We start from the raw sequence: 20,682 nt of genomic DNA, 5'->3' as shown, positions 1-20,682 counted from the left end.
TGTAAACAGTGGATGCTGCCAGTTTGAACCCTGAATCTGGAAAGTATATTAATTGCACTCTTTGCAACTTGCTCATCAAAACATCTTTAATGTTATATATATCCAGGGTGGGCAACTTGGCCAAAATCTTTCTGACCAACCGAATGGCCAAAATGACCTCTTCACAGCTAAAATCAGTGTTTTCCTGGTGCATTCAATTTTATTGTAAATATACATTTATTTATAAATTCTATTCAAACGGAAACGGTAAAACATGTTATTTCTATACTGTGTATGTTGAAAAAAAAAAAAACATTCACTGCTAAATAAACAGGCAGTTTTTTAAAGCTAACTTCCTCTGCTTCCTACACAGCTGACGTGCTGTGCGTCTCTCTCTCTCTCTCCTTACTCTAACTCGACCATTCGTAAAGGTGCCATGCTGTTATTTTAAAACAGCTCTGAACAGCATTGTGTCTGCACATTGACGGATAACTCGTGTAATAAGTTTTTAGCAATATAATCTTGTGATACAGACATCATTGTCCTGTTGCCGACCGCTGACCTATGTAGACTAATAATCAAAAGTGAACAATGGATTTCCACCGCCCCCCATGAACACTTCAATGCCCCCCTTTTTGTTATTGCTCCCACCGCCCCCTGGCAATCTCTGAACGCCCCCTGGTGGGTGGTATCGCCCCCATCGAGAAGCACTGTCCTAGATAGCATCCATGTACAATATATCTCCATGCATTCTCACAGGTAGCTCTGTTCTCTCTGTTCTGAGTTGATTCCTAAGCTGACTTTTGACATTTGAGATTGGAGACAAAGGACTAAGACATTCCTTATTTTAGCCAACATGTGATTCATGTAGCAGTCAAAACTTCCAGACATTAGCAGCACCTTGTTTGACACATGCTTTTGGGAAATCTTAACTCATAAAGTGAATTTACCACTACACTGACTGTGCTTGTGTGCAGCTCGTAACAGCATTTTCTCTTTGGGTGCTGCTTTGTTATATTCTGCACAGGAGGGAGATTCTGCATAGGGAGTTTATAGTATCTATACATCCATACTTTGTCTTCCAGAAGTGATTGTCAACTATTCATTCATTCATTCATTCATTCATTTTCCTAACCGCTTAATCCGATGAAGGGTGGGGAGGGTGGGGGGGGGGGGGGGGGGGGGGGGTATGCTGAAGCCTATTCCAGCAGTCTTTGGACGAAAGTATAGACTGTATATAAAGAGTCTATACGGAGCCTCCGTGACGTCACCCGTAGATTTCTAAAGAGCGGAACTGAAGCTCGGTGGGCGTTTCCTACCATCGCCATCTTGGCAGCGTCATGCGCATCGTCTTGCCCGGAAAATACAAATATGGGCAAAGAGGTGGAGCTGAGAGGCGGCTGTGAGCGTCATTGAGCCAACTCCGAGATTTCTGTAGCTAAAAGCTAACCGAGCTAACCCATCGATAACCAGCTAACGGAGGTAAGTGGGATAAAGCTAAGTCACGTTGTTAACTGACTAAAAACCGCGGTTGTTCTACATTTTTCTTACTTGAAGCGGGAGATTGGTACCTGTCAATCAAATGGACACGCCCCTAAATATGCCAAACTTCGAGATTAAATTACTTTTAAACGGGCGAGTTAGAAAAAAATTAACTTCCCCCCCACAGTTGTCATGAAGGTAAACCTGACCTATTGAACCAAAAATGGATTTTTGAACCAGGCTGTAAACATGTTTATTTCTGCCGTGAAGTTGGTCTTTTTAACATGGGAGTCTATGGGGATTTGCTGTTTTGGAGTCCCTAGTGGATGAAGGAGGAACTGCAGTTTTATACACTTCCACATAGGCTTCACTTTTTACCGCCGCAGGTTGCCGCTTGGGCGAAAGGCAGGGTACACCCTGGACAGCTCGCCAATCCATTGCAGGGCTGATTGTCAACTAGCAGAACGAAAAAAAAAAAAAAATCTAAGTATGTTTACATACACAAGTATAAAGTCAAGCAAATAGTGCAGATTTTGGAGAATTATTTGGAGAATTATAATTTATCTATAAACCCCTTAATCAATATTCTTCTTTCCTTAAGGACATTTCTATTATTTCCTGATACATAGAATATTGAAACTGAAGGAGGATGTGTTTTCTCTTTTATAACTGTATATGTTCATCAACAGATTTTTATCATTCAGCTGACCCAAGATCTGCTTGTTAACATGAAGTATGAACAGCTTGAATGCCTACAGCAAAGTCTAACTGTCAAACATCTAAAGCGACTCGGTATGCCATGCGGTTTATCTGCCTCCATCGCTTCACACTCCATTATTCATCTTTGTTCGTGTGACATGCTGTGATTAGAATAGATGGCTTTGCCTACAGACAGGACATTTCTGCAGCGGATGTCTGTGTGACAACGCAAGCCTGCAAAATGACTGTCTTTCCCCGTGGAGGGACACCATGGCTGACACATACTGAAAGCAGGTTCTTAATGTCAACTTGGTTGACATCTGGAAGAGAAAAATGTCTGTCTAACAGAAAGTGCACAACCATACCAGCACAAACCGAGGAATAAACCTGCATGCTTTCTTCCCTCTTCAGCCATGTAATCACTTACATTCAGTAAGCTGATGATATTTTGCTCCCATATTTGATGCTTTTGGCAGAAGTTTAGGAATACATATGTTTTTTTCTGCTAATCGAGCTGCACAGTTGCACCAGATTTTTGTTTCTAACGTGTCACTCTTCCTTTACACTGCTGGCGGCAGAACTTTCAGCACATCACGCTGCTGGATTCTTGACCTGCACAGTCTGTCAAGTCCATCATCTAGGCATGAATTCTTCAGTTTCTGAATTTTTGAGTTTTCATACTTGATGGTTTGCACAGGCCCAGCTGTGCCTTCTCCTGCTGCATCCTGCTATGTCAGTGTCAACTCTTTCATGTAACGCACGATGTGGGTCTCCTCTGATCGGAAAGCTGTCACACGTCACTCAAACCGGATCAGAAGGAATCCCGCTACGACTGGCTGGATTTTTAACTGCATGGGAGTCACTGGAAGACAGACAGCTGGAACCCTGATCAATACACACATTTAGAAGATATTATTTTCATGTCAATCATTTGGACCATCACAAAACTCCAGCCGGAAGTTTTTGCAACTTTTCTTCCAAGTTGGCCGTTTTATTAGAATGACTGAGAGACTGATTGAGTTACTGTGAAGTACAATGTGGCAAGTAATAGATTGTATAAAGCACAAAGTTAATAATAATAACAATAATAATAATAATAATAATAATAATAATAATAATAATAATAATAATAATAATAAATATTTCAACAGAAGAGAATACTCTACTGAGAAAATATTTTTAAGTATATTTTATATTTATATTTTTTGATCAGTTTTATTTTTCTGTTTTCTGAAAACAAAATTTATATTTAGGATTTATTTGTGCAAGATGTTTTGGAGTCTTTGCCTGCAGCACAAAACCACAGACTGAGTCCTTTAACCTTTAAGCACGTCCTGCTTGAGCGTTTTTCTGTATTTTTCTCACCTGTTTGGTTTTTGGTGAGCATTTTGGATGTGTTACAGCTTGTAGTATGAAATATGGCTAGAGTTCTTCTTTTAAACCAAATTCCTCACATTCATGTCCCGAGGTGTCACGTAAGAAAGTAAAAATACTTATGGAAGTAGAAATTTTGGGTATCTATACTTTACTGGAGTGATTATTTCTCAGCCAACAATTTACTCCTTAGATTAAAAAAAAAATACTCCTAATACTTCGATTTCATTCTGGCTTGTTTTCACTCCAGCTTTTCATCGTTCATACACACACACACACACACACACACACACACACACACACACACACACACTTGAGATAAATTGCAAACATTAAGATGGAATGAATATGATTTTGGTTGGATGGGAAGTATAAACATAAACCACACCAACACTGCGAACTATCACATGACAGAAATCATGTCACAGTCCAGGAAGGACAGCAGACGTGATCAGAGTACAGACATGTCCACGGCAGACATTCAGTAGGACAGGTAATCTGTCATTACAGGCTTTAGGATGTTTTTGTGTAATTTAAAGGTGGGGTGAAACACAGTGAGTCTCTGCGATGAAGCATGAAGCCTGAGCTTTTATCCTCCATGCCTTTTTTTTTTTTTATTACTTTTATTCTTTTAGTAGTTTTAAAACCAGTATATCCACATCTTTACTGAAGTAAAAAGCTCGAGTTCATTCTTTAACTTCTCCAGAAGTCTTTTAACCCTCCGATGCATGAATGAATACATTCAATGCCACATTTTTTCACATGCAATATTTTACCTACATGTATGAAGACACTTTCCTTGTCTTGGTCTTGTTTGACTTTTTATTTAGTTTGTTTATTTTGTCTATAGAAATATTTATAAAATAACACATTGTCATATTCATACAATATAAATATTCTATAACCATGGATTAGAATCATTTCCTTGTCCTGTTTATCACTGAGGTAAGGTTGGTTGTTACATGTACGTGTACATATGAAATTTTATACTATATTTATTTATTCTTCAGTGAGTGGCAGTGTGTTGGGTGACTCTCCTAATGTCCACTGAAGTGGTAAAATTGCAAACATACATCCTCACTTATGAATATACTAGAAATCAGCCTTTAAATAGGCATCCACTGTAGCGTACACGTGTACTTCTACCAGAGTAATAAATGTGACTATTTTTACTCCTCTGTCCATGTCTTCTTCCTCTGCTTCCTCTTCCTTGGCCTGACTGTATTGATGCATTTTTACTGTTGTGGCTACACACATGAACTTCTATAAAAGCATTAAAATCCCTTCAATCACCCCAGATCTGCTAAAAATTATTAAACATTCAAGTGCAAGTTAAATTATATGAATTATTGCTTATCATTATGTACTTCAAAAAAGAAGAGAAAAAACACAAAAACTGAATCTTTTTTGCATTTGGTAATTAAAGGGGGACAGGACGTTGTTTTCGGTTTTTTTTGGGGGGGGGGTTCTTGGATCTGTTAAGATTATCACTATAATGATTTGATTTTATTCATATTTTTAGATATTTTATTCAGAGTCTGTACACACAAAGACTGACATAATATCATATTATTTCACATTTCTTTCACCAAACAACTTCAAACCTGCTCAAAACTCCCAAATCATTCAAGACTTTTACCTTTGTGCTTATTTGAACAATCACACATTCAAAAACCAAAGCAAACATATCAAATACAGACAAAAACACACGTTTATGGTTTTCTACATGATAAATATTTGACAGATGGGGCTTTTTTCAGTAAATCTGTGAATCTAAACTTTCAGTCACCAAACTTGTTCCTGTTTTCATTAGTTTTACTCACAGTCTGATCTCTGGACACAAATATCGAGCACTAATGTTGAACACTGAGCACCATGGAGCAAGGAGTTGTGTTCCTTACTGCATGTGCAGCTGTAGTTGTTTATGCCAACAGGGGATTATTCTGACCAATCTAACGCTCTTCAGTGTTTCAGCATCGCTGTATAAATTCATCTCAGCCTGCCTGGAACTACAGCTGAGGTAGCACCAAGAAAAAACTACGGCAGGAGCAGCTTTATACAGTGACTACCAGAAGTAATAAAACACATGTCAAAAGGTACAGAATGGTACCGCTGCATTATGAGTGATGCTTTTTGACCCACAACAGCCAAGCAGGTTATAAATAATACATAGAGTTTCTCAGACATTTGGAATCACTTTATTGTAAAAAAAAAAAAAAAAAAAAAATATATATATATATATATATCCCTTGGAACACAACCTGATTCCTGTCTTCTGACCCCAGTGGACACCAGAAAGCAGAAGATAAAGCAATATGAATTTTAACATAATACATGGTAATAAATGTAGTTATTTTATTTTATTTTTATTTGATAGGGACAAGTATGCTCCATAAATGATGGCACATGCTGCAGCATTTTAGCCAAGGCTAATTTTCAGTGCCCGTCCCTAGTTGGGCTTTTACACAGTAAGAAAGTATACACAGTTTATATTGCACTGCAAAATTAAAAGTTACACATATGTGTCTTTATATATACGTACAAAATACAAATACGTATATATACATCAAAATGTAAAATTAAGTAATATAAATGATAAAATGTCAATAAAAATGAGTCCGGAATAAGAGCAATGCATTAATCAATACATTCAATCAAAACTACTGTTTTTCCACCCTCATGGAAAAATTACATCACTAAAAGTGAGTGCAGACCTGATTTGTCTTTGTCCAGTTCTTAAGTCTGGAAGTAAACCTTTTAAAATCCTTTATGGTCTTAAGGTCGGTTGGGAGTGCGTTTTTTCTTATATATTTGTATAAAGAGGCAAAAAAAAGACCTTTTTTAAACCATTTTTTATAGCTCTTTAGGGTTAAAATAAGCCACTGAGAATAATTCCTTTCTTCTGGATATATCACATTTGAACAAAAATAGACATTTATACTGGTATCATCTGCAGGTTATTTCAGACTCACACACATAAACTCACGTAGGCTGTACTGCATTTGTAGTTGAGATCTGAATGTACTTTTATGTTTCGTAGGAAAGGAATTTCACCCAAAACTTATTATGACGATGGAGCACAGCAGTCATATGATCTACCTCTTAAATTTTGCCCGAGATTTGAGAGGAGACAGTACTACTTCTGTTGTCCCGGAGGAACATAAGCCATCAGATATTTAATTAAGTTGGCAAAGGATGTGATGATACTCTCTCCTCTTTGCTGTTCAGCTCATCTTTATAACATTTTTTTCCCAAAAAACTGCATCCTATAAGTATTGGTGTCACAGTGGAGCGCTGGCCATTATAAACAACTCCTTTTCAAGCCGTCTAAACAGTGCAGTCAGTCTCGGTTTGCAGCAACATCCTCTGGTTCGTCGTCTATAACCCTCTGTTATCTTGATGCTCATCACCACGCTTGTAGTCTTGGAAAATTTCATGAAAAGGCTTTAACGATTTGTGCCATCATATGGACACATCACGTACATTTTAATTACCCAGCTTCAGGTTTGCTGTTTAGCATATGAAACAGTTTTTTGTCCTGGCAGTCAATTAGTCTTTCACCAGCCGCCCCAGCTCTGCTCAGAATCATCGAGCAATTACTCTCCATTTCCTCAATTTGTTTGTGATCTGCTGGACTTCATCTTTTTAATCCCGGCCAAAACGGAAGCTGAGCCAGCAAAGTGAGAAAAATGCACAGGGTGGGAGCAGAGTGAACCCGGAGGTAAAAGCCAAACTAAACGACAGGTGACCTTTTCATTTCCACAAAGAAGAATTCAGCAAACCTTCAGTTTGGGCAGAAAAGCAATAAAATGACGAAAGTATGTCTACTTTGGGACAGCTTCCCAAAGCTGGCAGGAGAGCAGCAAGCTTTGTCAACTGCATCATTAAGACATAATGACCTGAAGTGGGAAAGAAGGCATACGTAAAAGTTCTCAGCAGAGACTTCTCTCTGTACAAACAGAGATTTCATCTCTATATTTCTTCATATCATCAACACAATATACAGTAGATATTCCATTTTTTAATACTGCTATTGTCATCCACTGTGTTATGATGTAACACCCCCCCCCCCCCAAAAAGAAAAGTCCCAAAACTTTTCTTACAAGATCATCTACCAGCCTGCAGACAGATCATATCACCTATGAGGAAGTAAACACTTCAGTTGGAAGAAAAAGTCCTACACATGTTTATATCAACGCAACACCCTTTGCAGGGTTATGGAAAACCCTCCTGGGTGTTAATGAACCAGGCGTAAAGAAGCTGTCGAACAGTGGCTTGGTTTGATTAGTGTGCTACAAGACAAAAGCACTTATTGTCCCTGTGGCTTGTTGTAGAAGAAAAGCAAACACATCTGTCTGATAAAGTGCACTCAGCACTCGCCGACTTACTACACACTTCATTAGATGCACCTTTTCAGTCATTTTCGTTAAACTAATAACTAATGAACCAAACACGTTGCAGCAACCCGAAGCCTTTAGCCGTGTAGATGTGGTCAAGACAACTTGCTTAAGTTCAAACTGAACTTCAGGATGAAGTGGAAAGAGGATTCAGAGAGCATGTTGCTGGTTAGAACCCCCTTGCATGAATATGTAGAAAAATATTGAATATTGTAGAAAAAAAAACACCCAATTGCAAGAAGCGCAGTAACAGCATCTCACCTGTAGAAGGTGTGTATTCATTATTACTCTTAAAAAGAAGAAATACACTCCGTCTACAGGTGAGATGTTGTTACTGGGCTTTTTTCAGATGGGTGCTTTTCATGGCAGGGGTGCTTTTTTTCAACACAACATCTAAACATGCAGGTTTAGACACAGTAGTAAAATTCTATTAGAAATTACTCCAAAAGCCCAAAATAGTGTACATATGTGTGCTTTTATTCAACATTGGTTCCTATAATATTTTTTCTACTGATTTTTTTTTTTGGGGGGGGGGGGGTTCTAACCAGCAACATGCTCTTTAAGGGACTTTTTGAATGTGGCAATCTTTACCTGCACGGTTAAAGACAAGCAAAATTTATGTGTGTGGGATTATAGATGGCTCTGGACTGGAGAAATAAGTCATGGGGAAAACATGAAAGTCTGATCAACCAGACCATCATGGGCTAATGCAGCTCCATTACTTGTTTACCTATGGTGAAGAGTCAAACATTTTTTTTTTTTAAAAAGGTCTGATTCATTTAAGAAGTGCAGCGTGAACACAGTCTCAGTCCGGTATAATGCCCCCCTCCCCAACTGGACCGAATCCCCAGTCAGAGCGAGTGGTGGACTTCTGGTGTGAATGCACCCTAAGATGTTAGGATCATAATTTGGGGGAAACATGAAAACATGCTTTCATCCCGCCGTAGATCAGCAGCTCAGACAGTGTTGGTGATGTCATAGCATTTGGGATTTTTTTTTTTGGTAAACAACTGAGCATATAGCATACTGCCTGACAACAGTGTAGCATCTTCTGATGGATACTGCACCATGTCACAAAGCTCAGACCATGTCACCGAACGCCAATGGCCTCCATAGTCACCAGATCTGCAGCAACTGTGTGATGTTATCATGCCAATATGAAGCAAAATCTCTGAGGAATGTTTCCAACACCTTGTTGATTCTATGCCACCAAAATTAAAGCAGTTCTGATGGATAAAAGGGTTCCAACTGGGCGACTACCAGCAAGCGTTTCCAGATAAATTGACTGGCAAATGTACATTGATTTATATATGAATAGAAATGCCACAATATGAATCAAAACATAGCCATCCTCAGTAATGTGTATACTTACATGTGGATGAATATAAGGTAAACTGCATAATAAAGAAACTCACACCAGCCAATCACAGCAGCCAGTAGCTTTTATGAATACATGTATACCTTGAGAACATCATTATGAACGGAGCGGTAGTAATCAGTGTGTAGTAATGGAAATATACAAGTGCAAACATAGAGGTTTAAATTAGAGGTTAGCTGAGAGGCAGAATCAGCGAAGCATATTTTCCTTCCTGATAAGCTGTTGCAAGAGTGATGATGTCTGATAACTGGCGCCTTGGAGTTCTTTTTTTTTATGCTTAAAGTGTTTACTTGTGTTTGCAGAGCATATCTGTTCCATAGAATATAACCCTCTATGAAAAAATAAGAAATAAAACCTGCCACAGCTGGAGGTTTTGCTGGAAGAAAAACCACTGCCAGCGAGTGTGTTATTGGTGTTGAAGTTGATTGACAGCCGTAGACGTGGCCATCAGGCGCAGCTACACATGGAGACAGCGTAAAGGTGTTTGGCAGTGTGTGAGTGTGGCCATAAGATCAAGAGTGTGTGTATTAACCTTTTGTGTTAGTCAAATCCAGCTTCATGTTCTTTTTTTTATTACTTTTCATCAAATTAGCATGAAATTAAGATCAAATAAAGCTTACCAACGCATTTTGTTAGATGTAAACGATGCCAACATCATTATGCCACAATTTGATGAGAACACAGACAAAAGTAATCAAACAATGACATAGGTTGTGTCTATCCAAATTTCCATTTCCGAACACACACAAAATGAACAAACAAGTTTAATTTAACCCTCTAAGCACCAAAGTCTCAAAAACCATAAGCACCAGTGAAGCATGTGACTTCTAGTGTTATAGGTAAGCAAATGTTTTAAGCACTGAAGGTCCTCCTGCATGGTGTCACAAGGACATCTTCTACAAACAGATTTGTATGATCTTTACACCGCACACTCCATAAATTGCAATGTTCTGATCTAAGCATGTGTGCATGCAAATGCATCCAAACATAACAGACAAAGACGTTGCCCTGGTTTTCCTGTCCCATGAAATCCTCTTTCTCAGCACCTTATTCTAAGTTTTCTCTGAAGCCATAAAACCCTGGTACACTGCAGTGGGTACCGCATTTGACAACCTGTGAAAAGAAAATGTAGTTAACATCTTAATTGGAAACCACCTCCCCAATTGTCAATATGATAGTTTTATATAGCATGTTTTAGCATCTGTTGTCACTATGCCTTCTCCTTGGTAATGAGCCAGTAGTTGTTGAAAACTATCATTCCTCAGACACCCCTGACATTCATGCGTGGGTCCTTGAGTTGTTGCCAGAACAAACACCAAGAACAGCTTTATAATCCATGTTCCAAACTTCCTTTAGGATCAGAGAAAGGCTTTTTCGGAAGCTGCTATATAAATTGTTCCAGACAAGGTCCTCTGTCCTTTACTTTCTTTCTGCCCAGGTTAAGCCTACTACAGAGTTTGGTAGACTATCCCCATGGGCATTCCCTGGTATGAAATTCTGATGGTATGATAGCGTTGAGCAAAAAAATGTCTTTTTCTACGGTATACCGTGGTATTATGACTATGCTTTTAAACATTGTTTTTTTAAATGCAAAATATAAAAGGTAAAAAAAAAAATTCAACCTACTTTAGTTAAACAATGCCTTCGCCATCCAACCTCCTCGCCATCTTCATAACTCACACACCACGGGGGAGTGCCCATACACACCTGTGCATAGGTACACCTGACTTGCACACCCTCCACAGACACAGAATCACAGTATAACAGTATCACAGAATCACGGTATGATGGAAAATGTAATGGTATTTATACCATGATATTCCTTGAAACCAGAAACCAGCACCCCCCGTCACTCCGTCTGGGACATACACTATGCCGTAGTTCTTTAATCACGGATGAATTTATTGAGCTACACCTTGACTGACATAAACAAATCCACCGTTGAGCTGTCAACACACAGAAATATAAAAAAAAGACATTACTTATCATATCAAAGTGCTCTATAAATGCACATAATTAAAGACAAGTAAACATACCTCACTGGCTGCACAAACTCAAGAGGGAAAGATGTAAATAAAGAACAAGTCTTCATGTTCACACTACATCAACTTTCATCAAACAAACAAAAACTCTTCTGCCTTGTGCTTCCAGAGCAGGTGGACAAAACAAAAAGTCTCTGTGCAACAAGTAACGGCACTTTGGTTCCTACCTGACATCATTGTAAAATCTATTTCCAAAAAGAAATTAAATCAACAATAGAATAATCTTAATAATATTGACCTGAAAACATAAACAGTGACTTCATATTTAAAAAGATATTTATTGCAAGTAAAGCCCAAGTTCTGTCAATTGCACCACCAGGTTCATTTTATTATAAATCTTTGACTATGCTTTATTCTTTACCTTCTTTTTTTTTTTTAACAAATCTTCAGAACCTTTAGCCTCAGATCAATGGACACAACTGTTGTCGATCATTTACCTTTGGTCCAAGGCAGTCTGGTACAATGTACATTTATTAAGAACCTTTTGTCTTGATCACGTTACAGCCCAGCTCAAAAGGCTGCAACCAAGAGGAGAGGCAGACACAAAAGAGGGTGTTTAAAAATAGGAACTTAACCAAAACGCAACCCAACCCAAACCCCAACCCAACCCAAACCAAACCAAACCAAACCAAACCAAACCAAACCAAACCAAACCAAACCAAACCAAACCAAACCAAACCAAACCAAACGTGATCTCCCAGCCCAAGCCTGGGACACCATTGAGCTCAGGCTGGATGGAGCTTTTAAACTGTGGCAGAGCACACCGGGCCCAGGTGTGGCTCATGCCACTGATTAGGACGGCACCTGCAAACACGCAGAGATCACTAAAGTCAAAACAATGGTGGGGCCGTCACAAACACATAGTTCTTGTTGTAGACAGACCATGGCTAGTACTGAAATCTGACAACAATTTACCCCTCAGGTTTACACCAGACTCACATTTCCTTTCAGTAACTCCACTCCCAGCCTGAAGGATTGTCTGAGACTTTATGCAGAACTATGAGTTCTGAAGACGTGACCATCTCCAGTACCTTGTCCACTTTCTGTAAGAAGGGCACCTTTGTCTATTACATTGACAAAGGTGCATGACAAGGATACTTTTTTGTTTCTGAAATCAACACCCATTGTAACCAGTGAGCTAAGCTATATCTACTAATTGTCTCTCAACCTCTCTTACTAGCCCTGTCTCCTAACCCCTGAGTTAGGAACTACTCCATGTAGCAGTGGCCCTTTTCTCATGTTGCAATCTGGGGCGCTCAGAATATCCCCACTTTTTACCTGAGAGGCATTGCCCTAAACTCCTGTTATGGGCAAGGTAGGTGGTTGTCCCATGTGGCCTTTTCTTCTGACCCCCAAGTCAGGCCCAAGGGTTATGTCCTAGTTTTACTGTCCTGGACAGGGAAGCTATTTTTCATGCTCCCTTTTGCAGAGAGTGCTAATGAGTTGCATTTGTTTTAATCTTCACCCAAAATCTGCTTGCCTTGGGAGACCCCAGGAGGTAGAATTAGAAACTCATGGCAACAAAACCATGAAAATCTCTAAACCACGAAAGTTCTTTGACCCAATAACAGGTATCCTGTTCACTGTACATGTTGCATGAGGAAAACAAACATTCTCCTTTATCCTCTTGTTGTTCACTGTTTGTGGACTGTAGTCCTTAATAGATGTCCATATGACATCCCCTCTCTCCTCCACTTTCTCTTTCTTGTTCCTTTCTTCAATTTGCAAACCTCTTTTCCTTTAACACATCTGACCTTCTTTTCTCTGACTCAGTTATCTCCTTTAACAAACTCCCTTTCAGATCCCTCAAGAGAGAAATACTGATGCCAAAGCCCATAAGTCTAAACACATTGTGTCATCATGAGAGATTACTAACTCTAAAGGTCTAAATGTTCTTTCTCCATATCTTTCTCTTCAATGTCTCCAGGTGAGAGGCATCAACTCATCGATGAGCAGAAAACGCGAGCAGCGAGTGTTATTCATGGTGGTGATTATGGTGATCTGTTATCTACTTTGCTGGCTGCCATACGGGATCATGGCTATGTTGGCCACCTTCGGGCCACCTGGCCTGGTCACCCCCGAGGCAAGCATCATCCCGTCAGTTCTGGCCAAGACCAGCACAGTCATCAACCCAGTCATCTATGTCTTCATGAATAAACAGGTAAGAGAGGTAGCTGAGGTCATAACCTTCTATCTTTTGCTGTCACCAGAAGCGGGCGATGGTCATCCTGCCATCTGACTCAAGTCTTTTTGATTGTTTTCAAGGTGGTTTGATATAATGTTGGTGGTGTTTTTTTTTTCTTTTTCTTTCTCTCTTTTTTTTTTTTTTTTTTTATCCCTGTCAGGTATTTTTGCAGTGACATTGAATAATTTACATTATGTACAGGTAGGTGTGTGAGGAACAAGGAGGTGACTTTAAACATGAGCATCTTGAGGAACAAAAACCACTGAAGTTTCAAAACAAATTGATATTAAATGGCTTCTACAAAACAGCAGTAAGAGAAACGTATTATAACTTGGATCCTTGTACTTAATGTTGCCATTTAGATATACATAAGAGTCACACGAGAGAAATCTACTAAAATTCACTCGTTTGTGTTTTTTTCCAATTAGTGGTACTCGCTGGAGGGGGTTGGGGGGGAGGTTAGTGGGGGTTGTAGTTTTGTTGCGTTGTCAAAACACACATGATATAAGGTTTTAATAATTAAAATCCCTCTTGAGCTCAATTAATTTTGACCCTTGCTTACTTTGTGTAATATGAGTCACTCTGGGTGATGTCATCTTTAACCTGTGGTCTTTACAAATAGTTGTGGTTCATATTGAAAGTTTCATGTTTTATTTTTTCTTCTGGTTTAAATCATGAAAAGTTTCCTTTGAATAAATAATAAAAATCCATGGCAACATGCATAACGTCCATTATTAGTTGGTGGTGTGGGAAACTGAAAATGATGTATAATGAACCAACAGGTTTACCTGGCACGACGAGACAGGAAGAGGCCACAGAGGATGAACCTTTACTGCAATAATTAATATTCACACACACAACATTGATGATAAAAGATAAACTTTAAACAAATCATATTTAAACATAATTTTTTAGCATTAAATATGGTATTTGAACACTTTTCTGTATAAATTATAAATAAATCAGTTGGTTTAGTCACAAGCAGGGACTCAAACAATGTCAACTATACATCAAAACGAAAAAAACCAAACATCAACGTGCATATAACCACATCTTATCTCGACTATGATGCATCCACCTTAATTATTTAAATAACTTTTCAAGCTAAGTTCATTCACACAACTGTGAATCTATCTTAAGCTGACGTATACAGACAATTTTAGTCTGTCAACTAATAAATGAGACAGCACGGTCCTGCTCAAGCTTTTATGGCCAGAGGGCCAAAGAGACATGAGACAGGATGAAAGCCAAAAATCCGGCAGGGTTGAGAAATGATCTCCAACATCCAGACATGTTTTCTCAGTAATTCCTCACATCTATGGCTCCAGTGGCACACTTGTGGAGAGCTACATCTAATTATAAACTATCTCATACTTCCTGAATGTTTGATTAAGGACCAAGGACCTTTGTACTCAAATAATCAAGGCAGACCCTAAAAGAGGTGTAAATCCAGTGGCCGGTGGAAACAAACATGTTTTTGTTGAATTATTAAGGTGGAGCTTTTTTTTATTTAGCAGCTACGGATCCAGCTGAGATTAAAGACGGAGCAGATAAAACAATGGCTGAAACAGATCCAAGATTCATCTTCCTGAAAATTACATTAAGATATTTCCAGGAAAGGTCTTTAGTGAAAGTAAATCAGATTTACTGACCCTTGTTGCCTCACTGGGAAGAATAGTTTTGTAGTTTTGCTACAAAAGAATAGGTCAAAAGGGCAAGAACTGTTTAACGACTGATTCATTTTGCCATATTTGTTTCATGAGTATGATGAATTGTAGACGTGAAGCACCACAGTGGTCTCAGATCTGTTACAGATTGACCCTCAATGTGATTTAATCGAATCGGGACAAAACAAATATCGCAGTTTTATATCTTTTTGTAACTTTGGATTTACTTTTAATTTAATTCTTTATGAGAGAATTGTATCATGGACATCAAATTGTTAAAGTGGCTCAGTTTCAGAAAAGCTCTATTTTTTGGTCATCTGACAAAGTCTGAAACCTCGCAACTTTAATTAAGTTCAAGTTAGATTTTTTTTGGCTGATTTTTACACATCAGCTTTCCATCAGGCAGTCAAATAGATTGCTTCATGAACCATGTTGCAGCATGGCAGCCGTTTTCTGCTGCACAGCGCTCTCAAGCAGCGGTCTATGCCTGCTCCTCACTTTGGGAATGTTAATTAAAGGACTGTAATTAGCAAAATTCTTGTATTTGACATAGGGAATGTGAAGAAGTATATTGCAACGTACCTCCTTTGACTCCGTATAGGACAAGCTATTGACCAGTTAGATTTAGTTTTGTGTAGCTGAAAACAGGCAACTCTAGAGGCGAAGGGTGGTGGATGAAGAGAGGAAAGAGAAGACAGAAACATGAACCTTGCTTGGATAATTGAATTGCACTGCTGGATGAAAGATTTGCAGGAAATGGGCTCAAAGCCGATCCTCCGGTAAAATCCAAACCCAATTTTTTGACTCAATTTTTCAGATAAATGTGAGTTTATGAGGGTCAGAAATGGATGGAGATTTTCAGGGTCTGTACATACAAAACAACAGCCCCAGAAGAAGCAAGGGAACTGTATTTAAAACAGAACATGTGTTATATCCGTCAGTCGCCATCGTAGACAGTTTGTCTACATTTCTCTGAACACAGCAAATACACATCATGATGCTGCGGTGATGTTTTTAGCACTGACGCCTAAGATTAGCATTAGCTAAACGCTATGTAAGCTAACAAACATTTGCTGAGTGCGCTAAAAGACAGTTTAAAACAATAATGATTATCTATTGCATTACATTTAAAGAACTGAAGCCAGAAAATTTTAATGTTGCTATAGTGATGTAACATAGTTTCTGATGTTATTTCAGCAGTTAACTTTGACAATCCATAAACTGCATTTAACAATAGTTTCATCTAAAAACAAGTCTCCTTAAGGATTAAGGAAGTACTATTCTGTTGTATTTGGCTTTTTTTAAACACACTAATGGATAATTTTACCGTGAAGTTGTAAACAGTTTCTGAGGAACTTAGCTGGGAGTCCCTCTTTGAAATAACCAGTTTTGCCTTGTATTGTTTGGTAACTTAGCTAATACGACCGTATTGCATTTCACACGGGGGTCAAGTAGCAATCCAATCACTGGCTAAGTTACAAGTGAATTACGCTGACTGCAAGCAGTTTCACAATACAGATGGTCTGGATTCAGTAAAACACAGAATAAAGTGAAACAAAAAAAAGGGTGGAAAACAATTTCACAGTAAGGGCACATTCACATCAGCCTTTTAGATTCGAATCAGAGTCCGTTTGCTCGGAAAGTCCGCTTCGATTGGGGAAATGTGGATGCACCAAACAAAATTCTGATTCAGACCAAGGAAGCGGACTCGACCCGCCTATAAACACAGGTCTCGACCATTTCAAACAGATCAAATACAGGAAGCAGACTACAAAAAAAGTCACTTCCTGCATTTGACGTTGCATTGCATTGTGGTTAAATACATAGCGATCGTGTTAAGAGTCTTCTGCCTTGTCTGTTGTTCATATGGCAGTCATTGCTACAGTGTATTTCTGCAGTATACTTGCATAAGACAATATAAAAAACACAAAACAGCGATATTTTCGTTTTCTTCTTCATGCGGGTCTTTTTCTCTCTTTTGCTAAATACCAGTGCAGCGCCACCTTTGGGTGGAATAGTGATAAATTACTGTAAAGGTTTGGCACATTTGACCATAGTGCAACTTTAACAGAATCTCCGTCTGAATGGATACACCCGCCTAAAAGTCTAGCGGACTATCCTGATGTAAATGCACCTCAAAGCTTTTGCTCAAACCCACTATGCAGGGATAGCGATACGGAATCAGAGAGTATATAATACAAAGGAGTATACGCTTTTCAATGAATGTTGAACAGCAGATATTAGTCAGTGGTTTTCACAGCTTTCTTATTTTTAGAATATTTTGTTGTGAGATATTGTTTGAGTTCCTTTGTAAATATTCAAAATGAGGGTTTTTTTTGTTTGAGAATTTACATTTATGGAAATGTAAAGTCTTAAACAAATAACAAAATAATAATCAAAGTAATTTTGCCAGCAACAAAATTAATTTGACAATGTAACATTGGTCTGATTTGGCAAAGAAGGGTGAAGTGGAAATCGATTTTCTGGAAAACAAGCGCCCACTCATTTTGCCAAAAAGTAGACGATAGATCACATGACCAGAAAAGGATGATGTATGTCTTCGTCATAGTGATCAGAAACTGAACAGGTGATATCAACCCTTTCTGCATCTATGCAAAAATATCTTGAAATGATAAAAGCGATTCATTTATTGTTCAGTTTATCAGCACTTCATGTTCCTAATGATCACATCAAATCAAGCTAAACTTTACTGACAGCATTTTTCATACAAAAGCTGCTCAAACTGCTTTTGAACTCCCGCTCTGTTTGTGTAAACGTAACCTAACTTCTAGTATCTGTCTCCTGATCCGAAACATCAGTTTAAAAACATATTTGGTACAAAACATCTGGCTCGGCTCTGATGTGAGGAAACAGCAGCTTAGGGAGGATCTCAGTAAAACAGCCACAAAGACATTATGACACACACGCTGCACAGAAGACACGCTGCACAGAAGGTTTTTTTTTTTTTTTTAATCATTATTAAATGTAAATAAACTACAGCTACTTCTGAAGTGGCTTCATAACTTTAAGCATAAAGCAATGAAATGCTTTTATAAAATGTTTTGGGTGTGTAAGACAGCAGCAGCTGCAGAACTCTGCACATATCTGACTCCAACAGGGAGACACAAACACCTCTCCCTGTCGACAGCTAGTATTTACAACACACCCAACATGACATATACGCAGCATCAGCACACATAAGCAGTTTGCCAGCTTCTCTACCTTATGCTGCAACATAAACATTTTTATTCTTTATTTTTTTGTCTGGGTGGGTGTGTTCACCCGATGTTGATGTGGGTTTTGTTGATAGCAGCTTGTGGAAGTGAAAAGGAAATAACATCCTTTTTAAATGAATCATGACAGGAATCCTCAATCCAGGTCCTCAAGGACCGGAGTCCTGCAGGTTGTCCAAGCATCCCAGCTGCAACACACCTGATTCAAATCAATGTGTATTTAGCAGACGTGTGCAGAGCTTGTCTGAGTCTGAGTCTGGTGTGTTCCAGCAGGGACGCTGGGAAAACCTGCAGGTCACTGGGACCTGAATCAGGACACAATTAAAAGAACAACAACAATCTAGTTCTTGTTTGAGGCTGATTCTGTAAAACAGTGTGTTCAGTGGGTCCAGGCTGTCTGGAAGTGATCTGGTTAATCAACCCAAACAGGAGGAGTCTCACCAAATGCTGGTTATCAGCTCAGTCAGTCAGCTGGGTTTTATGGCTCTGGATATGTTCATGTTCATGTAAAAGAGCAGACATCATTAGACCAATAATAACTGTGCAGCCAAAGCAAAAAGGAACGAGGGAGAAAGTTGGGATTAGTATCATCGCCTCATTACAGCATGAAGACATCGGATGACTTACAGCTGTGTATTTTGTTATATGAGTGAGTTAGAGGTGTATTCTTGAGATACACATGAAAGATTCATTTTAGTTCTGTCAAATGTGATGCTGGATCTTTAACATCATATTTATACCTGATAAAGGACAAAGAGAAAACCTATCCGGTCGCTGGATTCATTAGAAATTTCCAAGTTCAGTTTTAGTCGTCCAGACTGGAAAAAAAAATGTGCTTCTGTTTCATGATTTTAACTAGAATGATCAAAACATCAGTAATTATAATTTAATGCATTTTGAGCTCATATGAAGACAGCAGGGAATTTTAAATGCTGTTGGTGTTTTGATGCATTTTCCTTGTAGAAAATTAAAAAGACATAACACGACTTAAAAGTCCACAGAAAAACAATCGCATGAGTCTGATGAGTCTTTTAGGTAGCTAACTATTCCTTTGTGGAGACAGATTTCTCATTAAGATGAAGACGAGTGAAAGTCAAATTCTTAACGGTCTTTACAGGCTGCGTGGTGTGTGTTCACACCAGGAGTCCGAGGGACTCTGTGATTGGCTGAAGACAGCGCGGTGTAACTTCATGCTTCTCATGAACTTCTTTACAGTTCAGTTCTCGCAGGTTAAAATGAACAGTTCATGGTTATAGTTCAACATTTCACCTTTAAACTTGAAAATGAAAGCCTGGACTTGAGAATGAATTGAAAATGAAATTTATTTATATTAAAGCCTACATTCAAACACACCCACTAGATATGCATGTCAAACATGCCAAACAAATGTGCAGAGGACAAAAAATAATCCTTTTCAGCTCAACAAGAGGTCATTTGTTCTTTTTTTTCTTTTCATTGTCAAACAACTGTTTTCAGTATTTCAATGAAGCCGATGTCTGGCAGCTCTTCCAACAAGCCGCACCAGTCTTCTTTTAATCGTACTGGTATGAACTTCAACATTTGACATGTCAACTGAGCCCCGTAGAGTCTGAGAGGAAGTTCTCGACTCTTTTGCAGTTTCTCTGAGCATCGCTTGGTCTGATCTTGGGATATCATCAAAACATCCACTGCAGGGACTTTAATGTTTCCAGTTGTGACTAATGGACTCAAGATGGTGTTAAAAGGACTTTATAACCCTTGCAGAATGAAGGGAGTCACAATTGCTGTTCTAAAAATAATTGATGTCTTTCCTCCTTGGCATTGTGTTAACATACATCTGACCAGCAAACTAGCAAAACGTGGGTTTATGTACACAAGCTCACACAATCTGTTAATCGATAGTGTTGGATTAGCAGCGTCTGGCGGATACATAATCTATTCAAGAAGAACTATAAAACTGTGCAGGTTTTCTCAGTAGGCGCCCCCCCCCCCCCCCCATAACAACGGCTAAGCTTGCATCCTCTCTGCACTCTGACCAACGAGTAAAAGTAAGAAAAATATTGAATCTTCTTTCCACTGTCCCTTTCTCTCTTTATTCTCTCTCTCCAATATTGCCTTCTGGTATTTCTGTGATGAATCAGCCACGATGCATGTTCAAAACCGCGTGCGTTGATATCCCGTTGCTAGCGGTGACGCTGTGCATGAGATGAAATCCGGCTGTGCTGTGATGTCCCAAGGTAGAAAAAACAAGTTGTTTAGTGTGATAT

At 38.8% G+C, this 20,682-nt stretch overlaps 1 protein-coding gene across 1 annotated transcript in view; it reads left to right on the top strand.

Annotated features, from left to right (window-relative positions):
• The window catches only part of LOC306757998 (vertebrate ancient opsin-like), a gene marked incomplete at both ends in the record, with an annotated part of 110,612 nt that overhangs the window by 67,666 nt on the left and 22,264 nt on the right, over nt 1–20,682 (top strand). Inside the window, one exon of the mRNA XM_079243205.1 lies at nt 13,279–13,512. Coding sequence (XP_079099331.1) covers nt 13,279–13,512 — 234 coding nt within the window. The remainder of the gene's footprint in view (nt 1–13,278; nt 13,513–20,682) is intronic.

This window comes from Telmatherina bonti, assembly GCF_933228915.1.
Source record: "Telmatherina bonti genome assembly, chromosome: 7".
In the NCBI taxonomy this organism is placed as follows: domain Eukaryota; kingdom Metazoa; phylum Chordata; class Actinopteri; order Atheriniformes; family Telmatherinidae; genus Telmatherina; species Telmatherina bonti.
Note: the sequence above shows the minus strand (reverse complement) of the source record. Positions and strands in the feature narration are given on the sequence as shown.